This window comes from Quercus lobata, chromosome 2 (assembly GCF_001633185.2).
Source record: "Quercus lobata isolate SW786 chromosome 2, ValleyOak3.0 Primary Assembly, whole genome shotgun sequence".
In the NCBI taxonomy this organism is placed as follows: domain Eukaryota; kingdom Viridiplantae; phylum Streptophyta; class Magnoliopsida; order Fagales; family Fagaceae; genus Quercus; species Quercus lobata.
This window is the reverse complement of record NC_044905.1, coordinates 73,144,206-73,165,234: the sequence shown is the minus strand read 5'-3', so window position 1 is coordinate 73,165,234 and position 21,029 is coordinate 73,144,206. Positions and strand designations below refer to the sequence as shown.

The 21,029-nt window shown below is 42.8% G+C and overlaps 1 protein-coding gene across 2 annotated transcripts; it reads left to right on the top strand.

Annotated features, from left to right (window-relative positions):
* The first annotated feature begins 728 nt into the window (after nt 1-728).
* LOC115976517 (glycosyltransferase family 92 protein RCOM_0530710-like) lies at nt 729-3,231 on the top strand. 2 transcript variants are annotated; one of them, XM_031097832.1, is made up of 2 exons: nt 729-1,097; nt 1,614-3,231. In XM_031097832.1, the coding sequence occupies exons 1-2, from the start codon at nt 965-967 to the stop codon at nt 3,206-3,208; spliced, it is 1,728 nt and encodes a 575-aa protein (XP_030953692.1). In that variant the 5' UTR covers nt 729-964; the 3' UTR covers nt 3,209-3,231. The 2 variants fall into 2 exon arrangements, with proteins under 2 accessions (XP_030953692.1, XP_030953691.1); XM_031097831.1 differs by having other exon boundaries at nt 729-1,103.
* The last annotated feature ends 17,798 nt before the right edge of the window (nt 3,232-21,029 follow it).

The window sequence follows — 21,029 nt, the reverse complement described above, 5'->3', positions numbered from 1 at the left end:
GAGGTTCCATAAGGTGTTGGATGAGACAGGAAGGGATTCCCCGAACCTAACCTACACGTGTGTGGTGAAGATGACACCAAGAGGGCAGTATATAACATAGAAAAATGCATTGGGATAAAGGATCAGAACTTCTAAAACAAAGGGAACTTAGAAGAAAACCTTATGAAATAAAGAACTGAACTTGTTTCAAGGAGAAACTGATCGTTATATTAGTACTAATCCATCTATAAACGTTAAGTTTAATTATTTTTCTTTTAGAGTTAACCTAGTTCTTTGACATCCACGCTCTACAAATTTATTGTTTGGACCTTTAAATATTCGAACCCAATACTCAATTTTGGATCGTTAAAAATTGAGTTCTTACAAAAACTATAGGAAATAATAAGGTTTAAATAACCCGTTTTTAAAAACTTTAAAAATCAAAGAAAATAGTTTGAAAGTTTAAATTTAAATGAAACACACCAAAATTCTAAGTCTGTCAATATTCTCAAATCTAATCTTCTTCTCAATAATCATAAACAAATAGTAGCAAGTAATAAACTTTTTTTTTTTAACCCTTTACATAGCAATCAAAATGACTTGACAGTCCTTGTCACGTAATGGAATGTCGTCACCTGGTTGGTGGCTCATAGTTTTCAGAAGAAAAGCAGTCCGCACCCAATGATCTCCGAGCTGAACGCTTTAACGACCGCATATAAACCGAAATGAAAGGTTGAAACAGCTAAGCCATAAGCAGATGTGGCCGTCCCTTTCTCTCCCCCATAATCAACACTCCCCGAATTTCTCTCTTACACAAACTGAAACTTTTCCTCCTAGTTTTCGATCATCCTAGAGAATAAAAAACAAAAAAAATAGTAAAAAACAATATAGAATCCCATAAATATATATCTAAGTTCCTAGCTATAGTAATGAATGAAAAGCAAGAAGGAAGAAGTGGTCGTTGGCTACAACAGCGGCCTCAGCCATGAAGGATCGCGGTAAGAAACAACGCGACGTCGTTTCGTGGAGCGGCTTCTTCTGGTGCACCCTCATCGTTGTCTTCTCTTGTGTCCTCTTCACCGGTTTCACCTTCTCCACTTTTCATCTACTCTTTGGCGGTAACGGTACACTCTTTTTTTACTCTCTTTAATTTCTACGTCTTTTGAATCCAAATCCATTTGGGAAACGCATTTGTTAAAACCTAAAACACCTTCTGCAATCATTCTCGTAATCTTTTTTACAAACGCTCATTATTCTCACTTTTTTTTTTTAATAATTTGATATAAAGATTTTAATTTTTAATAGCTTTTATCAGAATGTGCAATTTAAACTACTAGTCTTTTGGCCTTTTTGGAGTTTCCTTACTGTTTTATTCGTTAATATAAATAGGAAAAATCCAATTCCGTCGTGTCAATTTTATATTACTTTATCTAGTTTTGAACATGCTATTGTTGCACTTGTCCCATTTTTTTATTAGCAGTGAATTAAATACAATGATTCAACTCAACGTGATTACATATTCAATAGTCGTTACGCAAATTTTGACAAATTTAATTAACACTAAGCTTTGTGAAAATTGCAAATAATTGTTTGACTTCTTCCATAAATTAATCATATATATATTTTTTGAACAGAAAAGTTTCAGCCAGTATTTGTCTTCAGATGGCAAGTTCCGTCGAGGGAGTCCATCTCCGGCGAAGCTCCGGTGACTCCTTCCATTTCAATTCGAGAAACAGTTTTGCTTCCAGATCAGGCTCTTCTTTTCCTGAATTACCCTCCATCAACTCGGTTATTTACGAAAGAGGACCTCGACTGCGTTTATTTCTCTGCCAACTCATCGCTCAAGCAGGAGCCATTGTACGTGGACGGTGATGATCGAGATAGCCAGATCGTACGGTGTCCGCTTCATCCACGTGGCTTCACGGTCTCCCTTGCCTTGAAATCTGACGGTGAGAATATCACAGCCGGGCCAACACATAGTTGGGACTCGCTTGTGTACGAGGCTATGATAGACCGAGACAACACCACGATTGTGTTCGTGAAAGGCCTTAATCTACGGGCCGAGAAAATCTCAAACTCTTCGAAGTTCGAGTGCGTGTACGGCTGGGATTTCACGAGACCGAGGCATTTGTTAAGGACCAACGTCGTATCGATTGCTCAGGAGATCGTACGGTGCAAAACCCCTCTCAGTGTTTTGAGTAGTCCACGTAGGATGATGGGCAACAATTCTGTGAAGGTCTCAATTAGAGTGAAAGGTAGAGGAATATTCCACTCTATAGCCCGGGTGGGGCTCCGTTCGGTTCGACCTGACCCGCCCGTCCGAAAAGAGTACGAGATGTGTGTGTGCACCATGTTGCGCAATCAGGCTAGGTTCTTAAAAGAATGGGTCATGTACCATGCTGCAATTGGGGTACAACGTTGGTTTATCTATGATAACAATAGTGATGACAACATTGATGAAGTGCTAGAGTGGTTGTCCAATGCCAATTACAACATTACAATGCACATTTGGCCTTGGATCAAGACCCAAGAGGCTGGTTTTGCTCATTGTGCGTTAAGGGCAAGGGACTTTTGTGAATGGGTTGGGTTTATTGATGTGGATGAGTTCCTTTATTTGCCATCAACTTTGGGATTACATGATGTGCTTCAAAATCAATCAAGGTATGGTTATGTGGGTGAGATGCGTACCTCTTGTTATAGTTTTGGGCCGTCGGGGCTTACACGTGTTCCTCCGCAAGGGGTGACGGTTGGGTACACATGTCGAGTGGGGGTGGTGGAGAGGCACAAGAGCATAGTGAGGCCTGAGGCATTGAATTCTACGTTGATCAATGTGGTGCACCATTTTCATCTTAGGCATGGTTTTGAGTATGTGAATGTGGACAAGGGAGTATTGATAATTAATCACTATAAGTACCAAGTGTGGGAAGTGTTCAAGGAGAAATTCTATAGGAGAGTGGCTACTTATGTGGCTGATTGGCAGAATGACCAAAATGCAGGGTCTAAGGATCGAGCCCCTGGTTTGGGAACTAGAGCTGTTGAACCCCAAGATTGGTCTACTCGGTTTTGTGAGGTCTATGACGCTGGCCTTAGAGATGAGGTCTTGAGAATCTTTGCAAAGCCTGAATCCCAAATTCTGCCTTGGCAAGGGGAGCATGAGGAACACGAGCAACACTTGAGAACGAGGACAAAAGGAAAACATAAAGGGTTTTTTTATGATTATGTGAGATAAATTATTTGTCAACTTTTAGCTTTTCAAAAAAAAAAAAATATATATATATATATATTTATATATTTCCACTTTTTTTTTTCTTCCTTCGCCACAGCATATGGCATACTTTTGCAGTAGATATGGATTAGTTGATCAATTCTTTTGTAGATAGGCTTAAAAGTCGTGTAGTTCTCTTGTATTAGACATGTATAAAAATATATAGTAAAATAATAACTTAATATCTCTTATCAAAATAATGTTTGATGATGAACTTTTATATAATGAAATTAATCTTTTATTGTCTCTATAATGACATTTTGAAGATTTTCATTTTTAACATAAATTACTAAATTGTCTACCAAAGTTAATAACAAAATTTCAAGGGAGGCAATGCCATCGCCTACTCAAAGCACGCTACCGATATTTACAACCTTTACTTCTCTATTATATTACTCAATTTTCCATCTAAGTCTTCAAGTTCAAGAATAATGCAAAGCTTTAACGCATACTAAAAAATGAAAGTAAGAAAAAATGTATCTTATCTCTATAACTACTAGACCAAGTGTTTGTTTTTTGTTTGTTTGTTTTTTTTTTTATTTTAAGCATGTAACAAATTAAACCCTATAGTTTTTAAAGTAAAAAATTTAAACTTTTTATAGTTTCAAAAGTAATAAATTAAATTCTTAGGTTTCAAGAAGTATTAAATTAAACCCTCAACTTATATTAAATCTTAAACATAATAGGTTGAAGTTTAATTTGCTACTTTCTGAAGCATCAAGGTTAAATTTGTTGTTTTTGAAATTACATAATTTAATTTGTTAAACCTCTTAAATTATATGATTTTAAATATAATTTCTCTTTCTTTTAAGAGCATCTCTGAAATGACTCAAAATTTGAGAGGCAAATTGTTAGGACATACGTGAATTATGTTAGGAACATATGTCATTATGGAATTGGCTAATCCTTTGACAAAACACATTTTACTTGTTGTACGGCACCGAGATCCCAAGACCCATATAGGCCCTTGGGCCCAGACCCAACGGGAACAGCCCCATTGCCCTAAGCCCTTCTTGGATCTACCTTAGTGCAAAAACCAATTTTGGGCCTTGAAATCTGATGTGTGCTCGGCATAAGCTTTCCCGAACAAGCGTATTAACCGTGTCCGGGTAAATCATGATATGCTCGGTAAATTGCATTACCGAGCACTATCAACTAAGCTGGAACCAAGTTCCAAGGCCATAATTGTTGCAACCCACTCTCACCTAAAAATCCACTTAAATCAGATAACACTGGACCTTCAATAGCACTAACAGAGGCTGAAATCGTAATCTCACCACTAACCTTGGCTATAAATAGCAGAAGTTTGGAAGGAAGAGGGGGGTTCAGAAAAATAGAGAGAAAACAGTCAAGTGAGAAGAAGAAACTGAGTGTTGCTTTGAGTCTCTCTGCCGAGAACGACCCAGAATAGGAAATCCTCAAGCCCACTACAAATAAATTGTGAGCCCAAGAGAGTTAAGGCCCAACAGCCTCATTCCTGGTTCCCACAATTGGCGCCCACCGTGGGGCCCTCCTACGAAGCTGTGGTTCGACTGAGACTCAAACAAGGGAAATGTTCGAGGAGCGTTCAGGAGGGCGTGCACCGAGCAGTTCCATAGGATCTTCTCGGGGATCGACGTGGAGGGAGAGAAGGCAGAAACGGTGGGAAGATAGAGGGCACCCCAAAGGAGAGGAAAGGTCCGGATTGGGAGAAGGGTTGGCCCAGACACATCGAACGGTTTCAGGCGTCTCGGCGCATCGGCAGTATGATCATAGAGACCAGGAGTTGGAGCGGCTGCGCAGATTAGTAATGGATTTGGAGCTGGAAGCAAGGGGTCGATGCCAAGAAAGGAATCGAAACCCCCAGCAAAGGAGAAATCGGGGCGAAGAGGGCTCCAGCCGATCTGGTACGCAACGATTCCGAGACTGATCACGCTTTCAAGAGTCACACCGGCACTCCCGGGAGCCACGTCGTCAGCGGGACCGTTCACGGTCTCATGGATACGGTGACCGAGGGTCGGAATCGCCGGAGGAATGGCAGCACCACAATGCCGCCATGGACGCCATGAGCCGAGCCTTACGGATGGCTGCCCGGTCGCCGTTCTCCGATGAAATTGAACAGGCCCCTATGCCGAGCAGATTCACGCGACCGCCATTCAATTCCTACGAGGGGAAGACAGACCCCGTGGAGCATGTCAATCATTACATCCACATGATGTCTTTGCATGCACACAATGATGCATTGATGTGTAAGGTATTCCCCTCTAGCCTCGGCTCAACGGCCCTGAGATGGTTCAATGGGTTACGGAAAGGCTCCATACATAGCTTCGCCGAGCTAATTCAAGAGTTCGGCAGTAGATTCGTGACATGCAGCCGAGTGCAACAGCCGGCTGACGCGCTACTTTCCATGAAGATGAGGGTTGGAGAAGCCCTTCAGAGTTATGCCAGCTGATACTGGAAACTCTACAACGAGATTGGTGGAGGGAATGAAAAAATCGCGGCAAGCACCTTCAGGATGGGGCTCCCCGAAGACTTTGAATTATGGGAGTCGTTGACGAAGAGACCCCCCGAGGATATGAGGCAACTGATGAGACGCATAGAGGAGTACAAACGCCTAGAGGACGACCGGCTGCAGAGCAGGGGGAAAGCTCCATTAATTGGGAGATCTCGGCAAGTCATTGTGTCGATAAAACCCAAAAAAGACTTCAGAATGCAGGAATCAGAGGTGCAAGTCGAAGGGGTTAATGTGGCGTTTAAAGAACCCGTGCATAAAATCTTGGAGCGGATCAAGAACAAGTCATTCTTCAGGTGGCCAAACAAAATGGGGGGTGACCCGTCTTAGAGGAACCAAAACCTATACTGCACATATCACAGAGACAAAGGACACACCACCGAGCAGTGTCGGGTATTAAAAGATCATCTCGGGCAGCTAGTAAAGGCAGGGTACCTGAAAGAGTTTGTAGTAGACTCCATGACCGAGAAGCCGGACAGGGCGTCCAACAGAAAAGGAACCCCCTCCCGCCTCCACTGGGGGTAATCGAAGTCATCCATGCTGCACCAAGAGGAATGGCAGCAGTAAAAAGGGTATTAACAGTGGCTTGCACGGGAGGAGATTCAGCCGAGAAGAAGCAGAAAGTTGAACGGCTGACCATCTCGTTCGGAGAAGACGATTTGGAAGGAACGGTCCAACCTCATGACGATACTTTGGTGGTAACGGCCCGGATAGGCGGGTTCCTGGTGAAGAGGGTAATGATCGACCAAGGGAGCGGGGTTGACGTCATGTACCCGAACCTCTTCGAAGGGCTCGGATTGAAGACCCAGGATTTGGTGAAATATGACACGCCGCTGGTCTCATTTGACGGGAGAGTCGTAATTCCCGAGGGACAAATCTCTCTCACGGTGGACATGGAAGGCAAGGGAGTTATAGTTACCTTCATAGTAGTCTGATCATTCTCACTGTACACCGCAATTCTGGGAAGGCCGTGGATTCACGCCATGAAGGCTGTTCCGTCCACCCTCCATGTGAAGGTAAAATTTCCCACTGAGTATGGAGTTGCCGAGGTGAGGGGGAACCAACAAGTGGTGAGGCAGTGTCTTGTCGCCACGGTCAGATGGAAAAATGAACAGTTCGGGCAAGCTGAACATGCCGAGAAAGAAACTTCATAACAATTACAGAAGCCCCGAGGGGAAACGGGGGCGGACGTGGCCGAGGAGGTATTGAAGATTAGAATTCTTCCAGATACTGACAGGTATTTCCAAATAGGTACAAGCATGAATGACCGGGAAAGGGTAGAGATGTTGTTGTTCCTTTTGCAGAATGTAGATGTTTTCGCATGGAACCCATATGAAGTGCCCGGCGTAGATCCCGAGTTCATTGTCCACAAACTCAACGTGGACCCATCATTTCCCCCGAAGAAGCAGAAACTGAGAAGAGCATCAAAAGAACACGTCGACGCAGTAAACCTGGAGGTCCAGCGGCTGAAGGAGGCCGGAGTCATAAAAGAAATATTCTTCCCGAAATGGCTAGCAAACACTGTCGTAGTGAAGAAGAAGAACGGCAAATGGAGAGTTTGTGTGGACTTCATAGACTTGAATAGGGCGTGTCCCAAGGACCCATTCCCAATGCCCAAGATTGATCAACTAGTAGACGCCACGTATGGGCACCCGAGGATGAGCTTCCTGGATGCCTTCCAGGGCTACCACCAGATTGCCTTGGCGCCCGAGGACCGAGAAAAGACAGCATTTATATCCCCGAATGCAAACTATCACTACGAGGTCATGCCGTTTGGATTGAAGAACGCCGGAGCCACATACCAGCAAATGATGACGAGAATGTTCCGAGAAAAAATTGGATGCACGTTTGAAGTCTATATTGACGACATGGTGGTAAAAAGCAGAAAAGAGTCATAGCATACGGAAGACCTCCGGGGAGTATTCGAGATACTACGGCGGCACAAATTGCGCCTGAATGCCGAGAAGTGCACTTTCGGAGTGGGGGCTGGCAAGTTCCTGGGTTATCTGATCTCTACTCGGGGAATAGAGGCTAACCCCGACCAAATAGAGGCCGTGAACCGCCTCAAACCACCAAGCAATCCTAAGGAGGTGCAAGTGCTCACTGGAATGTTAGCCGCCTTGAACCGATTCATCTCCAAGTTTGCCGATCGCTGCCGGCCGTTTTATCAACTTCTGTAGAAGTTGAAGGGGTTTCGTTGGGACGAGGGATGTGATGAGACTTTTCGAGAGCTGAAGGAATACTTGGCAAAGGCGCCAAGGTTGACGGCCCCGGAGCCCAGGGAGGATTTGTTTATGTACCTCTCAGTCATCGAGCATGCCATAAGTGCTGTATTACTAAGGGACCAAGGAGTACAAATGCCAGTGTATTACGTAAGCAAAACCTTGGTAGATGCCGAGACAAGGTACCTGCCTTTGGAGAAGTTAGTTTTAGCCCTGGTACATGCCACTAGGAAGTTGCCACATTACTTCCAGGCACATACGGTGTTCGTCCTCACCGAGTATCCATTACAGTCATTGTTAAAGAGATCAGACTTCACAGGCCGAATTGCCAAATGGGGGACTCGGTTGGGATCGTTTGACATAAGATACCGACCTAGAAGCTCGGTGAAGGGACAGGTTCTCGCGGATTTCATCGTAGAATTCACACCCAAGAACGACGGCAAGGTAATCTGTAGTGTAGAAATTCGCTCGTGGAGGGTATTTGTGGACGGAGCTTCAAACGCTCTGGGGGCCGGGGCTGGTATTGTCATAATCACCCCTGAGGGCATACGACTGGAACATTCCTTCAAATTGGGATTCAAAGTCTCAAACAATGAAGCCGAGTATGAGGCCCTACTGGCCGGTCTGAGGGCCGTATTGCATATGGACGCGAAAGATGTTGAGATTTACTCGAACTCTCGGTTGGTTTTTTATCAGATCACGGGAGACTTCGAGGCTCGGGACTCTCGAATGAAAGCTTATCTGAGTGCGGCCAAGCAGATTATTGGTCAATTTGGAACGGTAAAGGTGTCCCAGGTAGCTCGATCACAAAACAAACACGCCGACTCACTTGCCACGTTAGCCTCATCGGCTACCGAAGACACGCCACGACTGGTCACAATAGAACTTATAAGGGAGCCAAGTATCAGTGTGAAGAGTATCCCCGACCAGGCCAGAGTAGAGGTAGCGCAGGTAGCAGTGGCTAATCCGTGTTGGATGAACCCGATCATAGATTTCCTCGCCGAGGATAAAGTGACGGAGGACGAAGACGAGGCCAATAAGATTTGTCGGGTAGCTCCCCGGTACTGGCTGTCTTCGGACCACAAATTGTGCCGAAGGTCCTTTGCAGACCCTTACCTTTTATGCTTACATCCCAAGAAAGTCAGAGAGCTTCTGACTGAGCTACATGAGGGGGTGTGTGGCGGCCATGTTGGGGGACGATCTTTAGCACACAGAGCAATGACCCAGGGGTTTCGGTGGCCGCAGATGCAGAGGGATGCCGCTGAATATGTTCGGAGCTGCGAACAGTGTCAAAAGCACGCCCCTTTGATCCATCAGCCTGCGGGTCGTCTAAATCCCGTGATCAGCTCGTGGCCGTTTGCACAATGGGGGCTTGACATCCTCGGACCATTCCCCCGAGCAACGGGGAACCGCCGTTTTGTGTTGGTGGTTGTAGATTACTTCACAAAATGGGCGGAAGCTGAGGCCTTGGCCAATATCCGGGATACTGACGTGAAAAAGTTTGTATGGAAAAACATAATCACAAGGTTTGGGGTGCTAAATTCGCTAGTAACGGACAATGGGCTACAGTTCGACAGCAAAGCTTTTCGGACCTTCTGCAGCGAACTCGGCATCAGGAACAAGTATTCAACCCCGGCTTACCCACAAAGCAACGGCCAAGCTGAGGCAGTAAACAAGACTATTTTGAACGGGCTCAAGAGAAGGTTGGACAGGGCGAAAGGAAGATGGGCAGAAGAGCTACCCAGTGTATTGTGGGCTTACCGCACGACCCCCAGAAGTTCCACAGGGGAGACCCCGTTTTCTTTGACGTACGGAGCAGAGGCAGTGATACCAACCGAGGTGAGCTTATGTAGCGCATGGGTCGCAGGGTTTGACCCCGTCCAGAACGCCGACCTGATGATGGAGCGTTTGGATTGGCTAGAAGAATGCAAGGAGGCCGCGACCATACGGCTCGCCGAATATCAGCAGAAACTAGCCCAAAGATACAACCGAAATGTAAAGGGGAGGGAATTCAGTGCCGGAGAACTAGTGCTAAGAAAGGTTGTGGGAAACATGCGAGACATAGCTGCAGGGAAGGTTGCTCAAACCTGGGAGGGACCATACAGAGTTACAGCCATCGCGGGTGCAGGGGCCTACTACTTGGAAGACCTCGACGAGAGGCCGCTTCCCCGGCCGTGGAACGCCAACAACTTAAAGAAATTCTACGCATGATCATCCGTGTAAGCGAAAACTTGTATTTCGCTAAAATCAAGATTATGATGAACTTATTTGTATATGTTGTTTTTGGTTCCGTGACTGCACACCAAGAGAATTGCAAATAATATCTGTAAGGACAGAAACCTGGTCCTTGGCTCAATCAAAATTGCCGAGCAGGTGGAAACCTTATAACTAATATTTCAAAGGACAGAAACCTGGTCCTCGGCTCGACTAAAATCGCCGATCAGGTGGAAACCTTATAACTAAAATCTCTAAGGACAGAAACCTGGTCCTCGGCTCGACTAAAATCGTCGATCAGGTGGAAACCTTATAACTAAAATCTTTAAGGACAGAAACCTGGTCCTCGGCTTGATCAAAATCGCTGATCAGGTGGAAACCTTATAACTAAAATCTCTAAGGACAGAAACCTGGTCCTTGGCTCGATCAAAATCACCGATCAGGTGGAAACCTTATAACTAAAATCTCTAAGGACAGAAACCTGGTCCTCGGCTCGATCAAAATCGTCGAGCAGGTGGAAACCTTATAACTAATATTTCAAAGGACAGAAACCTGGTCCTCGGCTCGACTAAAATTGCCGATCAGGTGGAAACCTTATAACTAAAATCTCTAAGGACAGAAACCTGGTCCTTGGCTCAACTAAAATCGTCGATCAGGTGGAAACCTTATAACTAAAATCTCTAAGGACAGAAACCTGGTCCTCGGCTTGATCAAAATCGCCGATCAGGTGGAAACCTTATAACTAAAATCTCTAAGGACAGAAACCTGGTCCTCGACTCGATCAAAATCGCCGATCAGGTGGAAACCTTATAACTAAAATCTCTAAGGACAGAAACCTGGTCCTCGGCTCGATCAAAATCGTCGATCAGGTGGAAACCTTATAACTAATATCTCTAAGGACAGAAATCTGGCCCTCGGCTCGATCAAAATCGCCGATCAGGTGGAAACCTTATAACTAAAATCTCTAAGGACAGAAACCTGGTCCTTGGCTCCATCAAAATCACGGATCAGGTGGAAACCTTATAACTAATATCTCTAAGGACAGAAACCTGGTTCCCGGCTCGATCAAAATTGCCGATCAGGTGGAAACCTTATAACTAATATCTCTAAGGACAGAAACCTGGTCCTCGGCTCGATCAAAATCGCCGATCAGGTGGAAACCTTATAACTAAAATCTCTAAGGACAGAAACTTGGTCCTCGGCTCGATTAAAATCGCCAATCAGGTGGAAACCTTATAACTAATCTCTTAAAGGACAGGGACCTGGCCCTCGGCTCGACTAAAATCGCCGGGCAGGTTGAAACCTTATCACTAAAAACACCAAGGACAGAAACCTGGCACTCGGTTAATCTCAATTCGCCGAGCGGGTGAAAGCCTTATCACCATCAAAGAATAAAAAGATAAGAAAACCAGAACATCACCCTCGATAGAATCACAATCACCAAACATACGGGAACCCTAACCCTTTACAAACGCTAAAACCATTGGCGCTCTCGGATTCTCCAAAGCACCGCGCAATAGGTTTTAGGGGTATCATTCCACTAAATGGCCAAAACACTAGCATGATCCAAGCAAAATATACAGATAGATAGAAATTCATTCAACAGGTTAAAACAGTTTACCAATCAAACAAATAAAGGTAATTGTTCGTTCACCACATCTCGGTGACATAGGCAAATAAACCAATAGTTTGAAAATGCGATAAAAATAAGGAAAAGCTTAAAGGGACTGCAAAAAGAAAATCAGCTGGAGGGTCGGGCCGGGTCCGTCGCTTCTGGCTGGTCGGTCAGGGAGAAACGCGAGTCTTCACCGAGAAGCTCCTGCACAGTCGGGATGCTGGTGGCTTCCATGTCCTCTGGCTCGGCATGAGCGTCAATTTGTTTAACTAGCTCCCTCATGCTTGCCGTTTCTTCCTCGTCAATAGCAGCCGGGGTGTCCTGGACGGCAGCAACAGGGCTTGGAAAGGGAATTTGGTCGGGGTCTCTCAGGTGCGAATCCTCGGGAACACCCAGTGCTTGGAGAGCGGCGAACCACCCGGCCTCAAAACCCAGGTTCCGAGCCTGAGCCACTACCGGCTCTGCAGACTTCTCGGCATCAGCGAAGCCTTCGTTATACCATTTTTGCTCCGCGGCCGCCAGGGCTGCCTTAAGGTCGGCTAACTCCTCGGCGTTGGCAGTAGTAAGGCTGATGGCTTCAGCTAACTTGACCTCCGTCTCATTCTGCTTGGCCAAGAGCTCCGCACACCTCTTTTCGGCCAATGCCTTGTTCTTCTCCGCGGCAGCAGCCTTCTTCTCAGCGGACTCAGCTACCTTGAGCTTTTCCTTCGCCGTTTTGGCTGCTGACTCCCACGCTCCCTTTTCGCGCTCGACTTCCTCGGTGAGATCCCGTGTCCGGCTGGCTATTATGTGAGCTAGTTGGGCAGCCTAGCAAGCACAAAAGTTAATAAAGAAGCAGAAGTGAAAAAAAAAAAAAAAAAAAAAAAAAAAAAAAAAAAAAAAAAAAAAAAAAAACGAATAAACTAAGTAATTACCGCAATGGCGTGCCACTCTAACCGGCGCCTCACATACTCCTCAGATCCCTCCTCGAAGGCATGCACATCCTTGGGAAGAAGAAGACCTTCGGCCAAAGTTTGGGTAATACGGCCACCCTCGCCCTTCTCCCACATCTGAACACAGGCGGTTGAAGGCAGTGACTTGCCGTCCAATAAGAACTTGGGCTTCCACGCTGGAGCCACTTGGGAGGAGGACGCAACCCCCGTACCAGCCTGGGTTGGCGGCTCACGGATAGCGATTCCCCTTGTTGGTTGGGGAGGAGTCTGGACGGCGGCATCCCCCGGGCCCGTGGAAGGTTGATCGGTTACCTTCTGTTTCTTACGGGCCCGTCCAGCCTAAGAAGAGGGTGGAGGCTGAGGCCCCTGACCCCGGCCCTGGGAAGCTGGGGGCTGGTTGGGTTGCCGTGCACCGGGCACGAAACGGTTAATGGTCATCACCTTCCTTGACACCATCCTTCTGCCGGGATGGATAGCTTCAACCGACAGGGCAGCTGCTTCAACCATTGGTTGCTGAGTCTCGGCCGGGGGATTTTCGGGCTGCAGCTGCTCTTGAACAAGGCCCTCTTGTTGGACAGCTTCGTGGGCTAACTCCCTAAGGCGCCGAGACACCCGTTCCGCGGACTCGTCTCGCAATGGGGCTAGCTCGACCGAGCAGGTGAAGCGCCGTCCAAAATCTCTTGCCTCCCCGGTTGTAAGATTCGGCGGCAGGAAATTCGCGTACCAGACGTCTCTGTATGACAGCAGGGGATTGTCAACCAGAAGTGCCTGCTTAAAATTCTGCCATGTGGAGTAAACTGGCTCTATCCCGAGGATCAGGTGCGAAGCTCGGAGTTGTCCGTCCCAATGCACGTATATCTCAGAGCGAAGGATGAAGTTCAAATCCTTGGCGTGGACAGTTCTAATGTCCAGAACAAACACTTTGCCGTTTGCAAAAGAACATGTGTCATATCAGTATCTGATTATAAAGATTTATTCCATTAAAAGAAAAGGAAAAGTGGAGGAAAACAGTTAGATCAAGGGATTGATACAAACCCACTTCACGCCGTGAAAGGGGGCAAGGGACGTCCCCGGCAAACCAATTGCCGCGCACCCGAACGAACTCCCTGACAGAGTTCCTGTTCGAATCAGGCAGGCATGATATCAGCCGTACCCGATTATCTTGTGCCTTTAGGTAATAGTTGGTAGCTTTGTTCCCACAGAGTCTATACATATGGTTAATGTCATGGTAATTTAACTGTAAATTGAAGGTATGGTTCAACCTACTGACGTAGCTAACTACCCGGTAAAAGTTGGGGGGCAGCTGATCGGGACACAGCCCGTAGTACCTAAGTGTATCGGTCAAAAGGGGATCCACGGGGAACCTAACCCCGCTTTCTAAGATTACCATCAGAGGAAAAAAGGCTGTACCAAATCCTCGGTGGAGAGCAATATCACTCTCGTGGCAGTAAGCCACATCCACGTCATCGGGAATACTAAATGTGCTCCTAAAGGTGGCCAAGGCATCCGAGGAATCTAGAAGGTAAGAGTAACCCATCTATAACACCTAATGCTATGAAAGGGAACTTAAAGAAATAAGCTGAAGGAATAGAAAAAGGAAGAAAAACTTACTTTGGGTTCTAAGGAGGAAGAGAACACTGGGCAGGAGAGTAAGCACATAGAGAGTTGGTTGGCAGAGAGTAAGCGCGAAATATCAGAGGTGGAGGAAAAATGAGAGAATGTTCTATGGGGGACTATTTATAGAGTCAGAAAGGGGGGGGGGCAAAGAAGCGTTTAATCAAGCAGTAAATGGGCACGATTTATGAATGACCCTGCGGATACCAAACGTAACCAGTACGCGCGCCGCTCCGGTTCACGAAGCGTCAGACAATAATGACAACTGTACCTGGCGCCGCGAAACGGCACGTCTTTTGAGATGAGCATTAATTAGGAACCATAACCACGATTCCCAGGCCATAAAAGTCTCCGAGGTCCAAAGGCTCGGCCAACTCCTTGATTCTTCCTGGCAACCGGGTATGAATCAAGGGGGGACTAATGTACGGCACCGAGATCCCAAGACCCATATAGGCCCTTGGGCCCAGGCCCAACGGGAACAGCCCCATTGCCCTAAGCCCTTCTTGGATCTTCCTTAGCGCAAAAACCAATTTTGGGCCTTGAAATCTGATGTGTGCTCGGCATAAGCTTTCCCGAACAAGCGTATTAACCGTGTCCAGGTAAATCATGATATGCTCGGTAAACTGCATTACCGAGCACTATCAACTAAGCTGGAACCAAGTTCCAAGGCCATAATTGTTGCACCCCACTCTCACCTAAAAATCCACTTAAATCAGATAATACTGGACCTTCAATAGCACTAACAGAGGCTGAAATCGTAATCTCACCACTAACCTTGGCTACAAATAAATTGTGAGCCCAAGAGAGTTAAGGCCCAAGAGCCTCATTCTTGGTTCCCACACTTGTAATTGGGTAGATTTAGGATGTGTTTAATACTTCAAGAAACAAGGTTTCAAGTTCAAGTGTTAAAATCATGCAAATCTGTCCAAGAATCAAGTGAAGAAGTGCTGGATTTTAAAACTCGACAGCTAGCTCGACAGCTAGTATCTATCGAGGCTTAAAAAACTGTTCTAGCCTGATGCTCGACAGCTGCTCGATAGATAGAGTATCTGTTGAGATTTATGAAAATCAATTTTTCAGATCTGATTTCATTCCAATCTGTGAGTATGTGTTTAGTCTTTCTTTTCTCACAACTCTGAACATATATAAGAATTATTTTAAGGGCCATCAAAGGTTGCACAATTGCTCGAGTGTGAAGCAAAGTTTTGTTCATGCAAATTGTGACCAGAGACAAAATTTGCCGTAGTTCATCTTTCTCTTGAAGAAGTTATTGTGTTTGTACACCGTAGGGTTTTGTAACCAAAGAGTTTCATGATTTTCATTGTGTTGATGAACTAAAGAATTTTGCAGCCAACATCTTTCTCAAATTGGTGAGTAAGTCGCGTATTGGGATCCGCACATCAAATTCGTTAGTCACATACTGGGAGCCGTGCATTAAAAGGAGAGATTGTCACTACAAACAAGTCCAATTGGGTGTTGGGGTAAGGGTTCAACTGTAGGTTGGTATAAGGTACTGAGATTCCTTTACTTGTAACCGCTTATTGTGATAATAGTGAATTCTCGGGAGTGGTGGCCTTAAAATCACCCGGTGGGGTTTTTGCCATGTAGGTTTTCCTTATTCGTAAACAAATCACTGTGTCAATTTATTTTCTGCTGCATCTTTACTTAGTTGGTGATTTATTTGTGCTACCATGCATATTGTATGTTAATCTGATTAATTAATCAACTTGGCTAATTAATTGATTAATTCATCATAAGAAGTCAATACATTCTTGGCCTATCACAAACTTTAATTTTTGTAGGTATTTAATAGATCACTTCAACATATGATTTTATACCCAACCCAAACCAGTTTTGACACCCCTAGTTGCATATTGTTGGGAGTTCAAAGTTGGACTCTTAAGTCTATCTGCTAGCTTTTATTTTTTCTACTTGGAGGTTGTAGTTCTTTTTTATTTTTTTATTATTTTTTTTTAAGTAGGAGTTTTGCATAGTTTTAGGAGTTTTAGGGTGCGTTTGGTAGAGTGGATTTTAGGAATGATGGGAAAAAAAAGAGGAGAGAAAATGAGGTGGGAAAACTTTTTGGGGGGTGTTTGGTTGGAAGGGGGAGAGGGAAAAATGAGGGTGTTTTCTCCACAGGCCCACCAAAAAATTTTCTCCCTAAAATGGAGAGAAAATCTAGGGGTTGAATGAAAAAAAATGCCCATATGGGCTTCTACGTTGCTTTTTTTTTTTCAACTCCAATTATAACAAGTGAAAACTTTTTGTTCTCATTTTTTTTTCTTTTGCTTTCCACTGGACGATGCAGGTTGCATCTTCTTCTTCTTCTTCCTTTTTTTTTTTTTTTGGGTTTAGATGTGAATTTTTTTTTTTTGGACATGATTTTTATTTTTTTAATAAATTTGTGTGATTGTATTTTTCTTGGTTGTTTGTCATTTTTTTTTTAATTGGGCATCATTTTTAATAAGGTTATATGAGTAAATTTATATAAACTCACTTTTTCCATTACTCCACTTTTTCACTCCCAACCAAATAGAAATGAGAGAAATTAAAATCTTTTCTATCCTCCTACCATTTTTCTATCCTTCCACTTTTCCACCCCTCCACGCTCCAACCAAATGGACCCTTAATGCTTTGGACTTTAAAGTAGATCCAAAAGGCTGGTTGTTCTCATTGTGCGTTACGGGCACGAGTATTTTATGAATGGGTTGGGTTTTATTAATGAGGATGAGTTCCTTTATTTGGGATTACATGATGTGCTTCAAATATCAAAATCAATCAAGGTATGGTTATGTGGGTGAGATACGTACCTTTTGTCATATAGTTTTGGGCCATTAGGACTTAAAACATGTTCCTCTGCAAAGGGGTGATGTTGAATGGGGATCCCGGAGAGGCACAAACGCATAGTGAGGCCTGAGCATTGAATTCCATGTTTGATTAATGTGGTGCACCATTTTCATCTTAGGCATGGTTTTAACTAGGGATGGCCATACCCATTGAGTAATGGATATCCTACCCTACCCTGAACAATTGTTTTGGGTAATACCCGGTTCTTCATGGGTAGAGCCTAATCGGGTAGGGTATGGATATTACCCGAATTGCTTGGGTAGAGTATGAATATTATCCAAACCCGACTCGTATAAAAAAAAAAACCCTAAATCTTTCACGTCACTCACACTCTCTTTCTCTACCTCTCCTTAATAGGCAGTCCTCATCGTCACACTTTCTCTTTGCCTCACCGTCACTCACTCACTCTCTCTCTCTCTCAGAGCTCTCTAGTCTTCGCCTCTTCTCATCGTCACCACCACTTCTGCTCTATTGGTTTCGTGTTATGGGTATCTGGGTTTGATGTTTTGGGAAGGTTCTGTCATTGGTCGAACAAGCTAGTGTACTCTATCTCTCTTAGCTGTAAGGTCCTTCACTTCATTCTCTGTCTGCTCATTTATCATTTTGTGATATTTTTGGGTTTTGTTGATTTTGTGTATTTCATATCCTAGGTTGGTGTCCTCTCTTTAGGATTGATAATGGAGTTTGGGTTTAAATGGCAAATGGGTTTTTTGGGATATGCTTGAATAATCATTTTTTAAAAACTGTTTATGTTCCAATTTTCTTAGGTTGAACTGTTTATATCAAAGAAGTGTTAGTCAACGAAATCTAAGATTGAAAATAGAAGATGATGGTTCTTAAGATTTTTCGCTTTTTGATAAAATAGTAGGGGTTCTTAGGATTTTGCATTTGGGTTATTTATTTATTTATTTTTATTTTTATTATGGGGTTTTGGTTTAAATGGCAAATGGGTTTTCTGGTATATGCTTGAATAGTTATTTTCTTAAAGATGTTTATGTTCCGTTCCAACTTTCTTAGGCGAAAATGTTTATATCAAAGAAGTGTTAGTCTAAGAAATTTAAGATTGATTGAAAATAGAAGACGACAGTTCTTAGGATTTTTAACCTCATATCAGATTTAAATGTAAGTTTATTGTCTTTTGAGAGGTTTCTACTTCATGAACTTGTCTTATTGCTTTGTGATGTAAACCTTGCATTTTTAAATGAAATAGCTATGCAATTTATATTTCTGTTTTTAGAGCTGGTTCTAGCTAAACACTTTGTAAAAAGCACTCATCTTAAAGTCATGGTGTTAATCTATAACTATAGAGAAATATATAAAACCGAAACTTTTAAAGCTCTCACAATTTTTCACGTCAGCACAATATTTAAATAAAATTGTCATTTTATTTAAATAAAATTATTTTTGTTTAGTCTAAACTTAACAAGGAGTGAAACTCTATTTCTATCTTTCTAATAAGTCCAACTTAAACTCAAACTCATCATTATCAATTTTTTTTAAACAAAATTATTGACATTCATTTTAAGATAAGGTTGACTCTTGACTTATAGTTACCTGGACTTAGTGGATTGTGGATAATCCTATGTTTTTGGAGTTGCCAGGTGTAATATAAATCATATCTATAATATATATATATATATATATATATATATATTATTGACTTCATAAGCCACATAAATTTCGAAAACTCAACAATTTTACACCTCACTGTTATCTTTATTTATCTATTTTAAAAATTTTAAATAACAAGATACAAAAAGTCTCTAATAAGTAATAACCCAAAAGACCATCTAATAGTCTCTGAACAACCTAAAGATGCAAAAACACTTGCAACAAAACAGTCATGGTGAGTGTTAGTGTTATTATATATTAAAATTCAATATATATATATTTATTTATATATAACCGAAGCATCTGAAACTCTCACGATTTTCCACTTCAGCATAATATTTAAATAAAATTATTTTTGTTTAGTCTAAAGTTAACAAGGATTGAAACTCTATCTTTTTAACAAGTTCAACTTAAACTCAAACTCATCATTGTCATTTTTAAAAAAAAATTATTTTTGTTTAATCCAAACTTAACAAGGAGTTAAACTCTATCTCTCTAACAAGTTCAACTTAAACTCAAACTCAAACGTTAATAATTTATCTCTAAACTTGCGAGGTTAATCATGAACACTATAAAAGTAATGCAAACCTCGATATTTTTTTTAAAGCAAAGTAGAGGTATGAGCTCTTCTTATGTTATTTTCATCTCCTCTACTTTGATTAAAAAAAAAAAATTTTATTTTATGGTTTTTCATGTATTTTTTTGAAAAGTAATTTTCGTACATGAACCACCAAACTCTCTTTAGCCGTTTTTTACAAGATAAAAAAGCTTGCAATAATTGAAATTATTCTTTTAAATGTAACCCACCTTTTTCTTATATTTCTCAATTGTTTAGTCATATATATTTTGTTTTAAAAAAAATAATTTCTAAACAGTAAATCATCTGATTCTTTGATATTTTTGGTCTTTTAGAAGTTTTAATATCTGAATTTTTGAGTTATTTTTTGTAAGCCATTTCTTGTTCAAGCAATGGTTTCTTTATCAAATTGTAACACAAATTGAAGTCATACAAGAGCAAATCATGTAATGGTGTAGTTTCTTAATCAATTTAAGATTTTATAAAATTATTTTAGTCCATCGCACAAATAGGTAGGTTCCCGTGCATAGCACGGATTAGCGACTAGTGTGTGTGTATATATTTATATATATATATATATATATATATATGTATGTATGTAAGGGCACGTTTCACTCCCAAAGGCCAAATGAAATGGTCAATGGCCCAAAGAGCCTAAAACAATGAATTTGTAGAGAGTGGGCTTGAAATTGAACTTTCAATGAGTTAAGTGGACAATGATCACAATAGGCTAATTGTTACTAGAAAGCACAAACAAATAGTTTTTAGGCAATGAAAATCCTCCTCGGCAAAGTCCGAGGAAGGTTGTTCTTATGTATTTCTCTTGGTTTAACCACAATTACAGTTCTTGAGTATACAGTGATTTTTCTACAGATTCTCTGATGATCCCATTGTAATGGGGTTTTTGTTCTTTATATTCCCCTTCCTTACTTCATCTCAGCCCTCTACGTGTAGATCAAATTGTTGGTTTTGATACTTGTCCCATCAGCACATTCTTGAAGTCTTTGTGGGTAACTGTAAGGCTGAAGATTACTGTTCATGTATCACCTCCACATTAATGCGGCCAGGGGGTTATCTGCAGAGCATTCAATGCAGTGGTAGCAGCTTTCTTCTCAGACATTTCCCAACTCTCTTTTGTCTTATCCTTATCTGACGTTTACCCTTGCCAGCATGATTGCCTGTTGCCTGGTTCTTGACGTAAGGTCGGACCTATGACCTCTACTCTGCTTAGCCAAGGAGGTGCTTTTCCTCAAACAACACTTCCAGTTCCTCACGATCAGACTTCTTCCACAAACCCTTAATTTGTAGGCTTGCAATAGAATTTACCTATCCTTGAACTATTTGATGTCCATGGACACGGCCCAATACCCATACTTGGGCCTTTCATCCCTACAATAGCCCCTTGAAATTCCACTCTTTTGCTCATTGGGAAAAAGTGGGATTTCGATTTCCTGGCAATTGCCCCCTTACTCTTATGTCATTTCTTTCTATGCATGTGTCTTTTCAACTGTAGAGAGGCACACTCTTGACTCTTCGGCATCTGGGATGCTCCAACAATTATTTCATTCAGCGCTCTGACCCCCACGTCTTGTGGTGTGATGGAAATCTTGCGGTGGAGAAATTTTATGGGGATTTGGGTGGGAAATCTCCCACTTACTTTTC